General features: G+C 52.5%; 3 protein-coding genes across 4 annotated transcripts in view; 1 reads left to right on the forward strand and 2 right to left on the reverse strand.

Annotated features, from left to right (window-relative positions):
• The first annotated feature begins 979 nt into the window (after positions 1 to 979).
• Positions 980 to 7,012, forward strand: HSP90AB1 (heat shock protein 90 alpha family class B member 1). The gene is made up of 12 exons (XM_007107604.3): positions 980 to 1,215; positions 2,583 to 2,729; positions 3,057 to 3,263; positions 3,365 to 3,524; positions 3,670 to 3,803; positions 3,909 to 4,217; positions 4,636 to 4,801; positions 5,041 to 5,231; positions 5,347 to 5,494; positions 5,627 to 5,895; positions 6,186 to 6,519; positions 6,635 to 7,012. Exons 2-12 carry the CDS (start codon positions 2,583 to 2,585, stop codon positions 6,742 to 6,744), a joined length of 2,175 nt encoding a protein of 724 aa, XP_007107666.1. The 5' UTR covers positions 980 to 1,215; the 3' UTR covers positions 6,745 to 7,012.
• Positions 7,013 to 7,241: 229 nt separating this feature from the next.
• On the reverse strand, positions 7,242 to 12,411 carry SLC35B2 (solute carrier family 35 member B2). 2 transcript variants are annotated; one of them, XM_024122089.3, is made up of 4 exons: positions 12,305 to 12,404; positions 11,610 to 11,803; positions 11,288 to 11,442; positions 7,242 to 10,357 (listed from the first exon to the last, which is right to left on the reverse strand). In XM_024122089.3, the coding sequence occupies exons 1-4, from the start codon at positions 12,313 to 12,315 to the stop codon at positions 9,419 to 9,421; spliced, it is 1,299 nt and encodes a 432-aa protein (XP_023977857.1). In that variant the 5' UTR covers positions 12,316 to 12,404; the 3' UTR covers positions 7,242 to 9,418. The 2 variants fall into 2 exon arrangements, with proteins under 2 accessions (XP_023977857.1, XP_028335608.1); XM_028479807.2 differs by lacking the exon at positions 11,610 to 11,803 and having other exon boundaries at positions 7,247 to 10,357; positions 12,305 to 12,411.
• Positions 12,412 to 13,536: 1,125 nt separating this feature from the next.
• The window catches only part of NFKBIE (NFKB inhibitor epsilon), a 7,380-nt gene continuing 5,373 nt past the window's right edge, over positions 13,537 to 15,543 (reverse strand). The window contains exons 4-6 of the mRNA XM_007107612.4: positions 15,125 to 15,213; positions 14,790 to 15,029; positions 13,537 to 14,106 (exon numbers count right to left, since the gene is read on the reverse strand). Of these exons, the coding sequence (XP_007107674.1) occupies positions 14,041 to 14,106; positions 14,790 to 15,029; positions 15,125 to 15,213 (395 nt within the window). The 3' untranslated portion in view covers positions 13,537 to 14,040. The remainder of the gene's footprint in view (positions 14,107 to 14,789; positions 15,030 to 15,124; positions 15,214 to 15,543) is intronic.

Here is a 15,543-nt window from a genome sequence, read left to right on the forward strand (position 1 = left end):
AGAGGGTGGAAAAAAGAAAAAAAGAAAAAGAAACCAGACTGAGAAACAACTCGATGTGCATGTCTCTGCGCTCCACACCTGTGGGAGGCTGCAAAAGCTGGGGAGGGTCCATCGCGTAGCGAACCCATCCCCGGTTTCCGCTCTCTGAAAGGCGGCCCTTAGAGCTGCCCCAACAGCCCGTGTGATTGATGGGGGAGAAGCGGGGTCAATCCCAACCCCAGACGCAGTGCTGGGCTAGCTGGGCCTCGTAGGTGGGGTAAAGGGTGCCCCCTGCAGCTTCCTACAGCAAACGGGATGAGGGCAGCCCACTTCAACCCCAGGATCCTAGAAGAACGGTCGCGGGGCGGAGCCGCCGCAGAGGCACAATCCAGGCCGCAGAGGGAGGGGCGGAGCCTCGAGGGAAGGGGGCGGGGCGGGACCGCCTAGGCGGGCCTGGAACCTGCTGGAAGCATCGCAGTACCGCCGCCGTGGCTCCTTCCGCCGCATGCAGGCAAAGAGTCCCCCGCCAGCCGGAGCCGGCACCCTTCCCGCAGCCGGAGCCACGCCCCGCAGCAAAACGCGGGCCCTGCCCCCGGGAGGGCCGGGATTCCCCGGGCTGCCCAGAGTTGGGCTTCCGATTCCGCAGCGCCCGCGGAAAAGACCCCTTCCCGTTATCGAGCTGTTGGAATGTGTAGCGAAGATTCTAAAGGGAGATCGAGCCTGGGAGCGTAGGTGGGAGTGGTTGGCCGCTTTTTAGGCGTCCTTCGAGGCCGGGACTCTTGGGTGTGGAGACGCCTGCCCTACAAGTTTCTACGGAGGTCAGTGGGGATCCTCGCCCCTGACCTGCCGCTTACGTCATGAGAGCATTCCCAACATCTATTTCTGATGGTGTCCTGTCTTGGAAGCGCAGAGACGGGGCTATGAAAACGAATAAATACGTGCGCTCCCCGTGCAGACTGAGGCCGGCTGCTCCCGTTCTTCACCGCCCCCTCCCCTATGTTGGACCATGACGTCAAGGTGGGCGGGCAGCGGCAGGTGCGGTGCTGACAGGCATCCTCCTTTAAGGCGGAGGGATCCGGGGGCGGGCAGCTAGGCTGTGCTTCGTCTTATATAAGGCGACTGGGGGCGCACAACCGTTCTTTTGAGTCACCCCTGTGCACCCCTGTTGTGGCGAGGGAGATTGAGGTAGTCCTTACCCGCTCAGCTCTCTAGTATCTGCGATTCTTATTCTTTAAGGTAAGGCTGCAGTCTTCTCTGGGCTTTTCGGGTTAGATTGCTGTTCCGAGTTGTTTTCGTCTCTCGCGTCCTTTCCGACTCCACATTTTGTTGTGTTGGGGCAGCTTTTGGGATAACGCTCCCATTTTATGTTGTGGGTGGGAGGGAGCTCTTGAGTTCAGGCTCTTTTCTGTGCTTGGTGGTGGGGCTGCTTCTAGGCAGCTATTAGCCATGGGCGAGGTGGGCCCCGGAGTGGGTCTGGGCTGGTGGGCAGCTGCACGTGGTGGCCGCGCCGGCCCGGGACGCTGCCATGTTTGCCTCTCCACTTCCGGACGCGGCTACGGGGCGCCGGAGGGTCCCCAAGGGTTGTGGGTGTGCGCGCTCGGTGTGACTCAGCACAGCCCAGTCCTGATCAGGTTTTGCCATCTCTTGTATTGGACACGGTTTTTAAGTTTTTTCGGGTGCCTTCCGGGAGGGTCTGCGGCGAGGGATGTTTTCGGTCGCCTCTGGCCTGCGGTCTTAGTGCAGGAGGAGGGACGGGAGAGGAGAGGGAAGGAGGCAGGCTCTGGGATTCATGGGTTTATTCCTCCCCCGCCCCTCCTCGAGAGCTGAGATTGTTCTGGAAGCTTCTGGAGCCCGGTGCCCCGCCCTGGTGCCCGGATGCTGGGGCGAAGGGAGGCTGCGCGGTGGCGCCCCCTTCTCGCGTGGTCCTGGCCGACGCATGTCCGACAAGGACTAGAGTCGGCCCAGCGGACTATGGCCACCATCTTAGTTGTGTTTGGTTTGGACCTGCATCTCAGTCACGTGTGCTCAGGGGTCACGGTGGAGCTCTTGCTTTATCGGTTCTTTGTCTTAATAGCCACCCTGGGTGGGCATCCCACTGATCTCTCGAGTTAGCTTCCCCTACCACGTGAGGCAGTAATCCCACATCTGCCTGGAGATGCGTCATGGGAGAGCAGTTTCAAGTCATTGCTCTTTAACGTAAAACTAGTCATATTGGAGGTCCCCCCATCCAAAATGGTATAACTGTAGTGATTTGCATATTTAAATGTGTGAATTAACCGGGTTTATTACTTGCATTCGAGATAACCTGGGTTAGGGGCGATACTCTGCATGCCTAACAAATTACCAGGTGATGGTGATCCATGGATCATTTTAACAGTAGTTTGGTTCCAAAGTACAAGAAACCTTAACACATTTCATCGAGTGTGTTAGGCGCACCTCCTCTCCCCATTGTTTTCCGTCTAAGGATGCAGCCTGAAATTTTTACAGGAAAGGATTTTGTCTCAGTACACAGCTCAAAACAGTTTGAAATGAATCTCTTAATGTCTTTATTGTAACCGGGGCGAACTCTAGTAGTTTTAAGTTCTTGAGTTTTCTTATTTTAGATGCCTGAGGAAGTGCACCATGGCGAGGAGGAGGTGGAGACTTTTGCTTTCCAGGCAGAAATTGCCCAACTCATGTCTCTTATTATCAATACCTTCTATTCCAACAAGGAAATTTTTCTTCGGGAGTTGATCAGTAATGCTTCTGATGTGAGTACCTTGGGTGTTTTCATTGGCGTTCGTTTTTTGTTTTTCAAGTACTCCCAAAAAAGGGGGGAGAAGGGGTGGTTTGGCATTTTGTGGTGGTCAGTGTTGAAGGGGATATAAATTTGCTGCAGTTACAAAAAGGTTTGCTTTATTCCATGGTGGGAAGGTGGATAGATGTGGATAGAGACTATAGTTGGATGTGGTTCTCAAACTACAAGTTAAATGGGTAATCAGAATTGAGGGTATTTGGGAATTAAAAAAAAGTTTTTTCTTTTGGGTGAAGTGGGCGTTAAGGAAGCAGGGTTGTAAAATTGCAATTTGTATTTCCAGGCTTTGGACAAGATTCGTTACGAGAGCCTGACAGACCCTTCCAAATTGGACAGTGGTAAAGAGCTGAAAATTGACATCATCCCCAACCCCCAGGAGCGCACCCTGACTCTGGTAGACACTGGCATTGGCATGACCAAAGCTGATCTTGTAAATAATTTGGGAACCATTGCCAAGTCTGGTACTAAAGCATTTATGGAGGCTCTTCAGGTATGTTGTATTTTGGCTAGGCACACACCATTCGTATTTTTTGGTGTTTGGTTTGCTGTTTCTTTGAAACTTGTGTTCGACTTCCTTAAACTCTTTGGCAGGCTGGTGCAGACATTTCCATGATTGGGCAATTTGGTGTTGGCTTCTATTCTGCCTACCTAGTGGCAGAGAAAGTGGTTGTGATCACAAAGCACAATGATGATGAACAGTATGCCTGGGAGTCTTCTGCTGGGGGTTCCTTCACTGTACGTGCTGACCATGGTGAGTTGGCTTTCCTCCTAAGGAGTCTGGGTGAGAATTCTGGGGAAACAGTAATAAAGATCTTGAGCATTTTATCTGTAAAGCAGTTAGATTTATAGTTTTGCACTTAGTTTCATTTTTTATTCCATTTTGATTGACTTTCTAGGTGAGCCCATTGGGCGGGGTACCAAAGTGATTCTCCACCTTAAGGAAGATCAGACAGAGTACTTAGAAGAAAGGCGGGTCAAAGAAGTGGTGAAGAAGCACTCACAGTTCATAGGTTATCCCATCACACTTTATGTAAGTATGGACTGGTAACTCAAGTGAAGATGCTTTAGAGAATCTAAATGGATCTTTGGTTTTTTGCTTTCTGTATTCTGCATTTATCGTCTTTGATACTTTTAGCTGGAGAAGGAACGTGAGAAGGAAATCAGTGATGATGAGGCAGAGGAAGAGAAAGGTGAGAAAGAAGAGGAAGATAAAGATGATGAGGAGAAGCCTAAGATTGAAGATGTGGGCTCAGATGAGGAGGATGATAGCGGCAAAGATAAGAAAAAGAAGACAAAGAAGATCAAGGAGAAATATATTGATCAGGAAGAACTGAACAAGACCAAGCCCATTTGGACCAGAAACCCTGATGACATCACCCAGGAGGAATACGGAGAGTTCTATAAGAGCCTTACCAACGACTGGGAAGATCACTTGGCAGTGAAGGTAAGAAGCCTTACTTATTGGCTCAATAGGAGGAGCCGATAATGGGCAAATGGAACTTACCCAACTGGTTGGTAGCTGGGAGCTGTGAATGCCATGAGTTCACTTGCTAATGGACCCTTCCAGGGTGGAGAAATGACATTTTCCCCAGTTACCTCCCTTGTTCTGTGGCAGCTTTACCCATCCGGGGTCCTGATTTGACGATTTCCTCATTAACCCAGGGATTATACACAGCTTGTACCATGTTGGGTTCATTTAGGGCGTTAGAGCTTAAATTTTCTCAACAGTTGCCTTAGCGTCTGCTCTATTTCTGGTGCTTAGGGGGAAGATTTTAGTTCCAAATATTGGATAATTTGGTGTTGGGACAAAAAGCCACTCTTATTTTGAAATACGCAGTTGGATTATCTTGGATTTCTTTCAGCACTTCTCTGTAGAAGGTCAGTTGGAATTCAGAGCATTGCTGTTCATCCCTCGTCGGGCTCCTTTTGACCTCTTTGAGAACAAAAAGAAGAAGAACAACATTAAACTCTATGTCCGCCGTGTGTTTATCATGGACAGCTGTGATGAATTAATACCAGAATATCTCAGTGAGTATCTTTTTGGCCTAATGTACTTGCATTCAGCATTTTCAAGGGGACTGAAGTCTTTATCTTAGATTAAGGATCCTCTGCAACATAACAGGCGAAGGTTCGGTGAGAAAATTGGTTCTGTTGAGTCCAGCTAACCCTGTGTATACCTTTATCGGCAGGCGGACGCGCAACCACTGCGCCACCAGGGAAGCCCCTCCCCTACCTTTTTTTAACTGAGCTTACGTACTTGATTTCAGACTTCATCCGTGGTGTGGTTGACTCTGAAGACCTTCCCCTGAACATCTCCCGAGAAATGCTCCAGCAGAGCAAAATCTTGAAGGTCATTCGCAAAAACATTGTTAAGAAGTGCCTCGAGCTCTTCTCAGAGCTGGCAGAAGACAAGGAGAACTACAAGAAATTCTATGAGGCATTCTCTAAAAACCTGAAGGTAAAGAGGCAGCAAGTACTTTCTTGCTTAATGATTATGATGGCTTATTTCTTACTCACATAGAGGATAAATTATTTCTTAGCAAGATTGTTTTATTTTCTTTCTACCCTTAAAGCTTGGAATCCATGAGGACTCCACTAACCGGCGACGCCTTTCTGAGCTGCTGCGCTATCACACCTCCCAGTCTGGAGATGAGATGACTTCTCTCTCAGAATACGTGTCTCGCATGAAGGAGACCCAGAAGTCCATCTATTACATCACTGGTGCGTTGGAGCCTGGGTCTGATCAAAGCCTCTCCTTAGAGGTGTGGGGAGAAGGGGAGGACACTCGAGGACACCTGGGAACTGGCAGGTTGAGGCATTCTGGCCCTTGAGTCACACTAAGTAATCCTACAGGTGAGAGCAAAGAGCAGGTTGCCAACTCTGCATTTGTGGAGCGAGTGCGGAAGCGGGGCTTCGAGGTGGTGTATATGACAGAGCCGATAGATGAGTACTGTGTGCAGCAGCTCAAGGAGTTTGATGGGAAGAGTCTGGTCTCTGTTACCAAGGAGGGCCTGGAGCTGCCTGAGGATGAGGAGGAGAAGAAGAAGATGGAAGAGAGCAAGGCGAAGTTTGAGAACCTCTGCAAACTCATGAAAGAGATCTTGGATAAGAAGGTGGAGAAGGTAATAAGCAACTCTGGAACTAAGTTATTTGTAACAGATGCCTTCAGGGCTATTTCCCTCAGTCTCTGGTTGCTATGCAGTTAGTGGTTTGGGGCAGCCTAATTTGTTTAGCGCCAATCCTACCCTTTGTTTTCTTAACCAGGCAGATTTTAAGGTTACTGTTTCTATTAAACTTACCAAAGATGAGGTATTCTCCCCCCGCCTCCCCGAACAGAACTTCAAGTATCACGTTTGTCTCAAGGTGGCAATTTGATTTAATATGAACCCAAGGTTTTTGTGACTGTCCACAGGTGACAATCTCCAATAGGCTTGTGTCTTCACCCTGCTGCATCGTGACGAGCACCTATGGCTGGACTGCCAACATGGAGCGCATCATGAAAGCCCAGGCACTTCGGGACAACTCGACCATGGGCTACATGATGGCCAAAAAGCACCTAGAGATAAATCCTGACCACCCCATTGTGGAGACCCTGCGGCAGAAGGCAGAGGCAGACAAGAATGACAAGGCTGTCAAGGACCTGGTGGTGCTGCTGTTCGAAACTGCACTGCTCTCTTCCGGCTTCTCGCTTGAGGATCCCCAGACCCACTCCAACCGCATCTACCGCATGATCAAGCTAGGCTTGGGTGAGTACTCTTGTCCTCTTGAGGGTTGGCAAGGAGAGGAGGAACTGGTCTGGTGGGCAGATTGGATTGAGTGCTTTTTGGGTCAGATCTCAAGTGGCATTCTTCCTACTTTTAGGCATTGATGAAGATGAAGTGACAGCAGAGGAGCCCAGTACTGCTGTTCCTGATGAGATCCCCCCCCTTGAGGGTGACGAGGATGCCTCTCGCATGGAAGAAGTAGATTAGGAATTTCTACCTGCAGACTTTGTTTCCTCTGTATAGTGTCCCCATGGCTCCCCCAGCAGCAGCCCCAGTGGCCTTGGCCCACTTGGTTCCTTCTGCTGATCTCTCGTGGTTTTATTTCTGTCCTTCTGTCTAAGGCAGGATATAAGGGCCTCGAGCCCTGTTCCTTTCCACATTTGACATGGGGTTGGAATGTTGTGTATTGTGTTTTTGTTTGTTTTGTTCTGAAATTAAAGTATGCAAAATAAAGATGATGCAGGTTTTTTATACACTTCTGCTCTCAAATCATGTGGACCGCCCCCCCCCCCCGCAAGTATGTATAATGCTGCCTTTGGAGTTTCCGTAGTTTGTTTCCCAAGTCTTAACCTGCCATCATCCTAAGTATAGATAACGTGATACATAGTAGGATTTTAAAAGTTTTTAAAAGGTCACTGATTGATAAGTTTAGAAGTCACACAAATGGGATCTAATCAAACTTGAAACCATAAAACAAAAAAAACTACAGAATGGGAGAAAATATTTGCAAATGATGCGACTGACAAGGGCTTAATTTCCAAAATAATACAAAGAGCTCATACAAGTTAATAAAACAATCTAATTAAAATATGGGCAGAAGACCAAAATAGACATCTCTCCAAAGAAGACATACACATGGCCAATAGGCACATGAAAAGATGTTCAACATAGCCAGTTACTGGAGAAATGCAAATCAAAATGACGATGAGGTACCACCTCACATTAAAAAGCAAGCAAATAACAGGACTTCCCTGGCGGTCCAGCGATTAAGACTGTGCTTCCACTGTAGTGGGCGCAGGTTCAGGAACTAAGATCCTTGCATGCTGCGTGGTCAAAAAACAAAACCAAACAAAATCTGCAAATAACAAAAGCCTGGAGAGGGTGTGGAGAAAAGGGAACACTCCTACACTGTTGGTGGGAATGTAGGTTGGTGCAGCCACCGTGGAAAATGGGTATGGAGGTTCCTCAGAAAACTAAGAATAGAATTACCATACCTAGTAATCCACTCCTGGGCATATATCCAGACAAAACTAATTCAAATAGATGCACCCCTATGTCTGCAGCAGTACTAACAATAGCCAAGACATGGAACCAAACGTCTGTTGACAGATGATAAAGATGATGTACATACATACAACGGAATACTACTCAGCCATAAAAAACAATGAAATCATGCCATTTGCAGCAACATGGATGCAATTAAGAGATTACCATGCTAAGTAAAAGAAACACCATATGATATCACATGTGGAATGTAAAGTATGACACAAATGAACCTCTGAATCAGAAACAAATCGGGGACAGAGAACAGACCGGTAGTTGCCAAGGGGGATGGGGGAGGGATGGAATGGGAGGTTGGGGTTAGCAGATGGAAGCTTTTATGTGAACAAGAATGGATGAACAACAAGGTCCTACTGTATAGCGCACAATTATATTCAGTATCTTTTGATAAACCATAATGGAAAACAGTACTTTAAAAAATGTGTAACAATCACTTTGCTGTACAGCAGAAATTAACATTAAATCAACTATACTTCAGTTTTTAAAAATACTGATTAAAAACACACTGAAGGTATAAATGGTATCTTTGAACTACCATATAACACTTTAAAAAGTCCCTTTCCTAAAGCACATACAGAGGGTCTTCCACTCAAAATTTTTTGACTTTACTGTGCTGATACGAAAGCACACACATGCAGTAGGAACTACTTTTGAGTTCTGATCTTTTCCTGGGTTGACAGTATGAGGTACCTTCACTGGTGTGGCTGGGCAATGAGCTGCAGTTCCCAGCCACCTGGCCACAAACAAGTGGTACACGTAACCACCACTGTCTTCGTTTTCAGTATTAAGTTAAATAAGATATCTGACACCTGTAAAACAGCAACTGTAGGATGTTTTGAGCTGATGGAAGTTTTAGGTAGGGTAAGCTATGTCAGGTGTATTAAACACATTTTCAACTTCTGATGGGTTTATCGGACATAACCCATCTGAATTTGAAAGTCTGTACTTCAGTCAACCAAAACACAGGACTGAGCCCGCTGCAGCAATTTAATAAAATAAAATTATAAGAGCAAAAGTTACATTTCCAAAGTACCAAAACCTGCAACTGGCTCATGGAGCAGAGCCTAGGGATCCAGGAGCAGAGGGGGTGGTGGTGCTGGGCGGGACTCCCATCACCCTCCCGCAGCACAGCACCGTCTTCTTTCACTTACTCTCCTGGGAAAGCAGCATGTGGAGCCTACAACACTTGTGCTTCTCTCGCCAGAGTAAGAAATGCAGGTCTCTCTCGGAGTCTCAAAGGGTGGGTATATTCAAGGTAGGGGACAAGCACAGGTGAGGCGTTGGCAGAGCCTACAGGGCAAGACTTCAGGGAATTGGAGGAGGGAGGGGCTTTGGAAGGTGCCTCTGCCTTCTCAACACTGCCCCCTGCCCCTTCCCACTGTCATATCCACCCTGGGAAGAATCCTGCCCACTAGAGGATGGGGGACTTAAGGCAAAGGGGAAGGCTGCCTCCTGGGCTCCCTACCCCCAACTGCAGAGCTGGTCTGTGATACTGAGAAACCTGCATTTTGCCCTGGAGTCCGCTGCCTCCGAGAAGTTACAGTAGGACAGGAAAACTGGTACAGTGAGAGGGTCCTATTCACTTCGTCGCTCAGGCCCCTCAAACCTTCTGCACAGATGACTCGACTGGCACGACCTTCTTTCCCCGCTGCTTTAGACGGCCCCGGGCGTAGACTCGGAGCAGGAGGGCAGCAAAGACCACAGCCACCCCCAGGCCCCCCACCACAGTGACAGTGTGGCCGTAGAGAAGGCAGGAGAGGAGGATGGCAAAAGCCTGGCGGAGGGTCATGATGATGGTGAAGACGGCAGCTCCAAACTGCCCAATGGTGTAGAAGATGAAGAGCTGGCCACAGGCAGAGCAGATGGACAGCAGCAGAGTATGGGCAGCAAACTCGCTGTGTCGCCCCATGAAGCGGATGCCCTCCAGGAGAGCCCCCTGCTCTAGCAGGGAGCCCACTGTGAAGAGGCAGGAGAAGCAGTTGACCCCAAACATCATCTGCACCGATGACATCTTATAGGCAAACAGGGCATCCTGCCAGTTGGAGGTGAAGCTGTCAAAGGCAATGTAACCTGCCAACAGGATGAGGCCTGAGAGCGTGGTGGCTGGGGAGCTGTGGGGCTCCGGTCCGCTGGACAGCAGAAACATGCTGACCCCGATGGAGATGAGGCCGGCGGTCAGATATTCCCAATGCTCATAGCTGCGCCGAGACACCAATTTTCCCATCAGCATAACCGGGATCACCTTGGAGGCCTTGGCCAGCACCTGGGTGGGGAAGCTGACGAACTTGAGAGCTTCATATTGGCACCAGCTGCTGAGCACATTCGACAGGCTGGCAAAGGAGTACCGGTACATGGGTGCCCCATGCCGGGGCTGCTTGCATAAGATGCAGTAGAGGCCCGCCACCATCAGTGCCAGGACGCGGTTCATTAGCACCAGGAACTGTGAGTCCGAGAAGCGCTCACCTGGCAATGTGGCCGTGGCCCCGTAGCTGCGGGTCATCACTCTTTCCTGCAGCACTCCCCACGTCAGATAAGACACCTGGATGGGGAAGGGCCGAGGGAGAGGAGATAAGCAAGAGAAGGAACAGGCAGGCCAAAAAGCGCAACAGCCTCCTACTTCCTCAGGATGATATTGAAAATGATGAGGATGGACAGCATAAATGTCTGTAGTAACTAGAAGTGACTTTCCTCGTCTTCTCTCCCAAATCTGGATTCACCTCGCAGGCAATCAAGTGTGTGTGAAACACAACAACAAATGCTTTAGGACTGACCAGACCCTGTCTGTCCCCACAGTAGGGTATTTTAGAGCCGACTCCATCCCAAGTATTTTCTTCTCTATTTTCAACCAACTGTGGGAGGAAGAGTTCCTAAAGAAGACTGCACACCTGTTAGTTCAACATGGTACACTAGGTGGAACCAGAGGTGCCCACTCCAAAATGCCATGAGGTCAGCATCTCAGCACCCCTCTCACACGCAGTAGTGGGTAAGGCTGAAATTTTTATTTTTTTTTTTGCGGTACGTGGGCCTCTCACTGCTGTGGCCTCTCCCGTTGCGGAGCACAGGCTCCGGACGCGCAGGCTCAGCGGCCATGGCTCACGGGCCCAGCTGCTCCGCGGCATGTGGGATCTTCCCGGACCGGGGCACGAACCTGCGTCCCCTGCATCGGCAGGCGGACCCTCAACCACTGCGCCACCAGGGAAGCCCTCTGAAACTTTTAACAGTGGGTTTACGGTATATGAGACATCATTACAAGGGGATGGGAGAAATCACAGAAGGTAGAGACAGAAGAACAGAAAAGACAGCGTTTCCTCCAACCACCCCCAAGAAGATGGTGTGCCTCTGGGAGGAGGAGGACACACAACACAACCACCAGCAAACTGTTGGCACCGGTGGGGTGAAAGTTCTGGTTCCACAGAATCCCTGTCCGCGGGGACCGACCCAGGAAGAGCCGCAGAGCCTGCCTACTTACCTGGAGCCCCGCAGCACAGAAGAGCAGCTTCAGGGCTTGCCAAGTGGGACTGGTCTCTGCTGGCTCTGCCCGGGGAACCAGAGGAACCTCATCCGGGGCCTTGGGCTCGTTGCCAAACACACAAGTTTTCACCAGGGGGAAGCAGAGACCCCTGCCTGGAGAAAGCACACAAGGTGAAACCCCAAACTTCTCCCTAGCACCTCATCTCCCCAACAGCTGCCAGCCGCCCTGCTGGCCGCCCTTCCTCCCTTGCCACGCCACCTCCCCCTTTGCACTGCTGGCCAACACTCGTAATACAAACTGAACAAACTTCCCCACACACCTGTCTCCAGGTAGTTCTTCCGCCTGAAGTACTGCACCAGCAAGTAGCCAGGTACCATAAAGCTCGCATAGCCAGCCGCGTTCACCAAAAAGCGGAAGAACCATAGCTGGGTCCATGACTCCAGAGGGCCTTCGGGGTTCTCTCCACCTGCCCCGAGGGAGGGGAGCGCAGCCAGCAGCACCACTGCCCACCACCTGCGGGGACCGCGGGCAGAAGGCTCAGGGTCCGGCTCCCCACCTTCTGGGCCCTCCGGAGGGGACGACACTGGAGAAGGGCCCGGAGTTCCTCCCCGCCCCCCTCAGCTGCAGCCCAGCGCGGACAAAGAGCCTCTCTCTCTCCTGGGGTGGCCGGCGCGAGCCAGGCAGGGCTCCCTCCATCCCCGAGAGCGGACCCGCCCCTCCGGCCACACAGGTTCTCTCTGTTCCCTCCAGCGCTCCCTGACCCCGCCCTCGGGGCTCCCGGAGCGCCAGGGTCCCCCGATTTCTCCGCCCAACACTCCCGGAGCCCCCGAGGAGCACAACGCCACGGCGCCCGCCTCCACCCCCCCCACCCCCCGCGCCGGCTCCGGGCGGCGCTAGGCTGGCCTCCTGCCGGGCAGACAGGACCCCACCCGTCCCCCACCCCGCTCTGAGGAGCGGCGGTCACGTGGCGCAGGGCTGGGTCACGTGGGCTCGCCACTCCCCCTAGCCCCCCACCTGGCGTCCATGGTCCCGGCCGCGTGGGGCGGAGCGGGGCCGGGGAATGCGGGTCCCCGGGCCGCGCGCTCCCACCACTCCCGCAGTCGCCTCCAGGAGAAGAAGCCGAGGGGCCGGCTAGCGGAAGTGCCGCGCTCTTCCCGCCTCCCTCCCCGCGGCCGCCCCTCCGCCCCCGGCCGCGACCACGCAGCGCCCCGGGCCGCCGCCGGGCCACAGCGCCCCCTCGCGGCCTGGCGGGAGACGCGGCTCGGCGCGCGGGAGGCTGGCTGCTTCTGTGGGCGGGTGGGGTCGGGGAGCGGGAGCTCCAGACCGGTGTCGCCCCCGCTTCGTCATCGCCCTTAGCCCTCACCACCGGCCCGGAGGTGGTGGTGACCACTGCCATCCTAGAAAAGGGGACACAGGTTCTGCATCCCAGGCACATCCCCTTATGTTACCATTTCCCCGTTTTCTGGCAGGAAGATGTCTCCTTCCTTCGGGGGCTGGGCCAGCAGTTCTGTCCCCGCATCCTCATGACCTTCGGAGATTCTGCCTGACCTGGCCCCCGTCTACCTCGCCCCCTCACCCACCCACCTGCAGAGCCCCACTGGCCTGCTCTCAGTTCTTCTAATTCACCAAAAACCTTCCCCTGAAAGGTCTCCCCCTAGCCCCTACTCAGGCCTCCCCTGACCACCCAAAGTATGGCCCTACACCCACTCCACTGCTCTCCCTCCCATGATTCTTTTCCTTCCATCGCGACTTGCAATTACATATTTATTTGGATGTTTATGATTTTAATGGCTGCCTCACTAGACTAGGTCTCCAAGTGGCCGGAAACTGTTTTATTCCCACATATTCTATCCCAGCACAGGCCTGACCTAATAGGTGCCTCAAACGTATGTGGAATGAGAGAAAACAACATACGAAGCCACGCTCCCTCGTGTCCCCCTCCACAGGCTAGCCCTTCTCTCCAGGCTCCTCCAGGGCCGTGGTGAGGCCTCCCACTTGCATCTTCTCACTCCTCTTTCTCTTCCTCCATCCATCTGCATTTCCACAGAAAGGGCAAGGGTCTGTGCTGGACAGAGAGTCCTGAGGACCATTAGCCTCCCTACCAGGCCCTACACTGCTCAAGTGACAATTTCCTTCTCTCTGCCTCCACCACAAGGTCACAGGGCAGGCCTGTCTCAAAATCCCCAATACACACAAACAGGCACACGCACAAAACAACTCGGGGCGGGAGTGGGGTGGGGGGGTGTTTAAAAATCTCTGCTGTTTTAGTGTCATGTTCTTGAAACTTCCCCATCCCCAAAGGCTCAGTTCAGGGCCTTCTGTGCGAAGTCTTTAAACAACAGTGTTTCAAAGTCCTCCTCAGCAGTGAGATGGAACCCTTCAGGGCCCTGCTCACTCACAGTTCAGTGTCTCTCTTCACTCAGGAGAGTCCATGTTGCCTACCGGCTGGCAGCTTCAAGCTGACCCCACGTGGGTAGAGACAAGAGCCCCACCATCTTCAACAGAAGTAAACAGGCTTCGCCCAGGCTGCCTGGGGCTTTGGGGGTCCTTCCATCCATCTGGAAGCTCTTCCTTCCAGACTGGCTCTCTTATTTGCGGTCCCTCCTCTCAGCTCGGGACTGTGCTGGCCCCAGGCTCTGGCCTCAGCAGTCCCCAGGGCACATGGCCTGGGCCCAGACTGTAGCAGCTGTGGCTCCAGCTTTCAGATGGGAAGAGGTGGAGCGTCCGGGGCCCTAGAGCCTGTCCCGGCTTCAGTCAGCACACAGCAGTGGCTTCCCCGAGATCTTCAGGTCATCAAAGGGCAAAAGGGCAAAGGGCTGAGGAAGAGGATGGAGAGAAGCAAGATCAGGGCCCGTGGACAAAGGCAACGGTGGGGGAAGGGGGCTGGGAGACCTATCGGCCCTTTCCTTCCCACCAAGTGTCGATGAAGGACATCAGGGAACAAATCTTCCTACTAACCCCCAAAACAGTGGTCCCCCAGGGCTTCTAGGGCCTGTTTTTGTTTTTGTTTTGGGAGGAGGGTGTTGGGAAAGGGTACTCACAAGACACTTTGAATATTTTTTTACATCAAACATTTAAATATGGGAAAGATTCTACAGAAAATCTAGGTTTCATCTCTCTTAAAAAATTCCAAGACCTGGGAATACTGGGCCCACATTCCTCCTCTGCAAGTATCTGCTGAAGCTGAGTAGAGTGACCTTCAGACAAAAGACTGGTCTCCCGCAGGCCCCACCACCTGGCTCTCTTACACCCAGCCTGCTTCTCTGATGCGCTTTAGCTGCACAGCTCCTGTAGGAGTCCAAGTTTGGGCCCCTGGTCCTGACCAACTAAGAACACAGACTGCGAGAGGGGCAGAGGCTTGCCCAAGGTCCCACAGCTGGTGAGTGGCAGAGCAGTAATTTACACCCTGGGCTCCTAACTCCTTGGCCCTTTCAGCTATTACAGCGCCTGTCTCCACGAGGGAGATCCTGGACAGCAGAGCTGAGTGTCCGCCTCTTACATCCTCGGCCAGGTCCTGGGGAGTCTCGTCCTCCACGTTTCTCAGCAGGGAGTCGGCACCTGCCTCGCACAGGGTGGATGAGATGCTGCTGAGACCCCGGCCCGCGGCGAGGTGCAGGGGTGTGCACCCGTTGAGCATGCGGGCGTCCACCCTGGCCCCAGCCTGGAGGAGAAACTGCACCAGACCCCGCTCGTGGGTCTCCACGGCCAGATGCAGCGCTGTCTTCCCACTCGTGCCCTCCTGGTGGGGGGAAGAAGGGTGTCAGCCAAGGCCCTCAAGAGAAAGCATCCGGGCCTGGGCCCTGGGCTGGGCAGCACCTTGACTGGCTGCCTCACCTGTGCGTTGATGTCAGCTCCGTTCTGCAGCAGCAGTTCCATGAGTGGCCAGTTCCTCTGCAGGGTGGCGATGTGGAGACAGGCCAGACCTGGGATGGGGTGAGGGTGGGGGCTGCATCCACCAGCTCACTCTCTCTCCCTTTCTTCAGGGGCCTCCCTTACCCCTCAGTCCCAAGGGACCCCCTGCCCACTCAGTGCCTCTGATCACAGGACTGTTAAAACACAAACCCAAAAACCCCCTCAAAAGTCTGGGGGGAAAGGAACTCAAAGTTTCCACCTTTTCAGAGTCATGTTATTGAAACTTTCACGCTTCAGGGGTCAGGTTGCTGAGTGACACCCCCACACACACACCGTCCCCCAACACACACACCCTCCCCCATGCACACACACACTCCCCCAACACACACACAGCCTCCCCC

This window comes from Physeter macrocephalus, chromosome 18 (genome assembly GCF_002837175.3).
Source record: "Physeter macrocephalus isolate SW-GA chromosome 18, ASM283717v5, whole genome shotgun sequence".
NCBI lineage: Eukaryota > Metazoa > Chordata > Mammalia > Artiodactyla > Physeteridae > Physeter > Physeter macrocephalus.

Excerpts from the sequence above, each read along its gene's own strand:
- HSP90AB1 (XM_007107604.3), top strand. The coding sequence starts at position 2,583 with ATGCCTGAGGAAGTGCACCATGGCGAGGAGGAGGTGGAGACTTTTGCT. Across the intron at positions 3,264-3,364 it reads CATTTATGGAGGCTCTTCAG|GCTGGTGCAGACATTTCCAT; the intron begins GTATGTTGTATT and ends ACTCTTTGGCAG. Across the intron at positions 3,804-3,908 it reads GTTATCCCATCACACTTTAT|CTGGAGAAGGAACGTGAGAA; the intron begins GTAAGTATGGAC and ends TGATACTTTTAG.
- SLC35B2 (XM_024122089.3), bottom strand. Across the intron at positions 11,443-11,609 it reads GAAGAACTACCTGGAGACAG|GCAGGGGTCTCTGCTTCCCC; the intron begins GTGTGTGGGGAA and ends TGCTTTCTCCAG. Across the intron at positions 10,358-11,287 it reads TCTGTGCTGCGGGGCTCCAG|GTGTCTTATCTGACGTGGGG; the intron begins GTAAGTAGGCAG and ends TTCCCCATCCAG.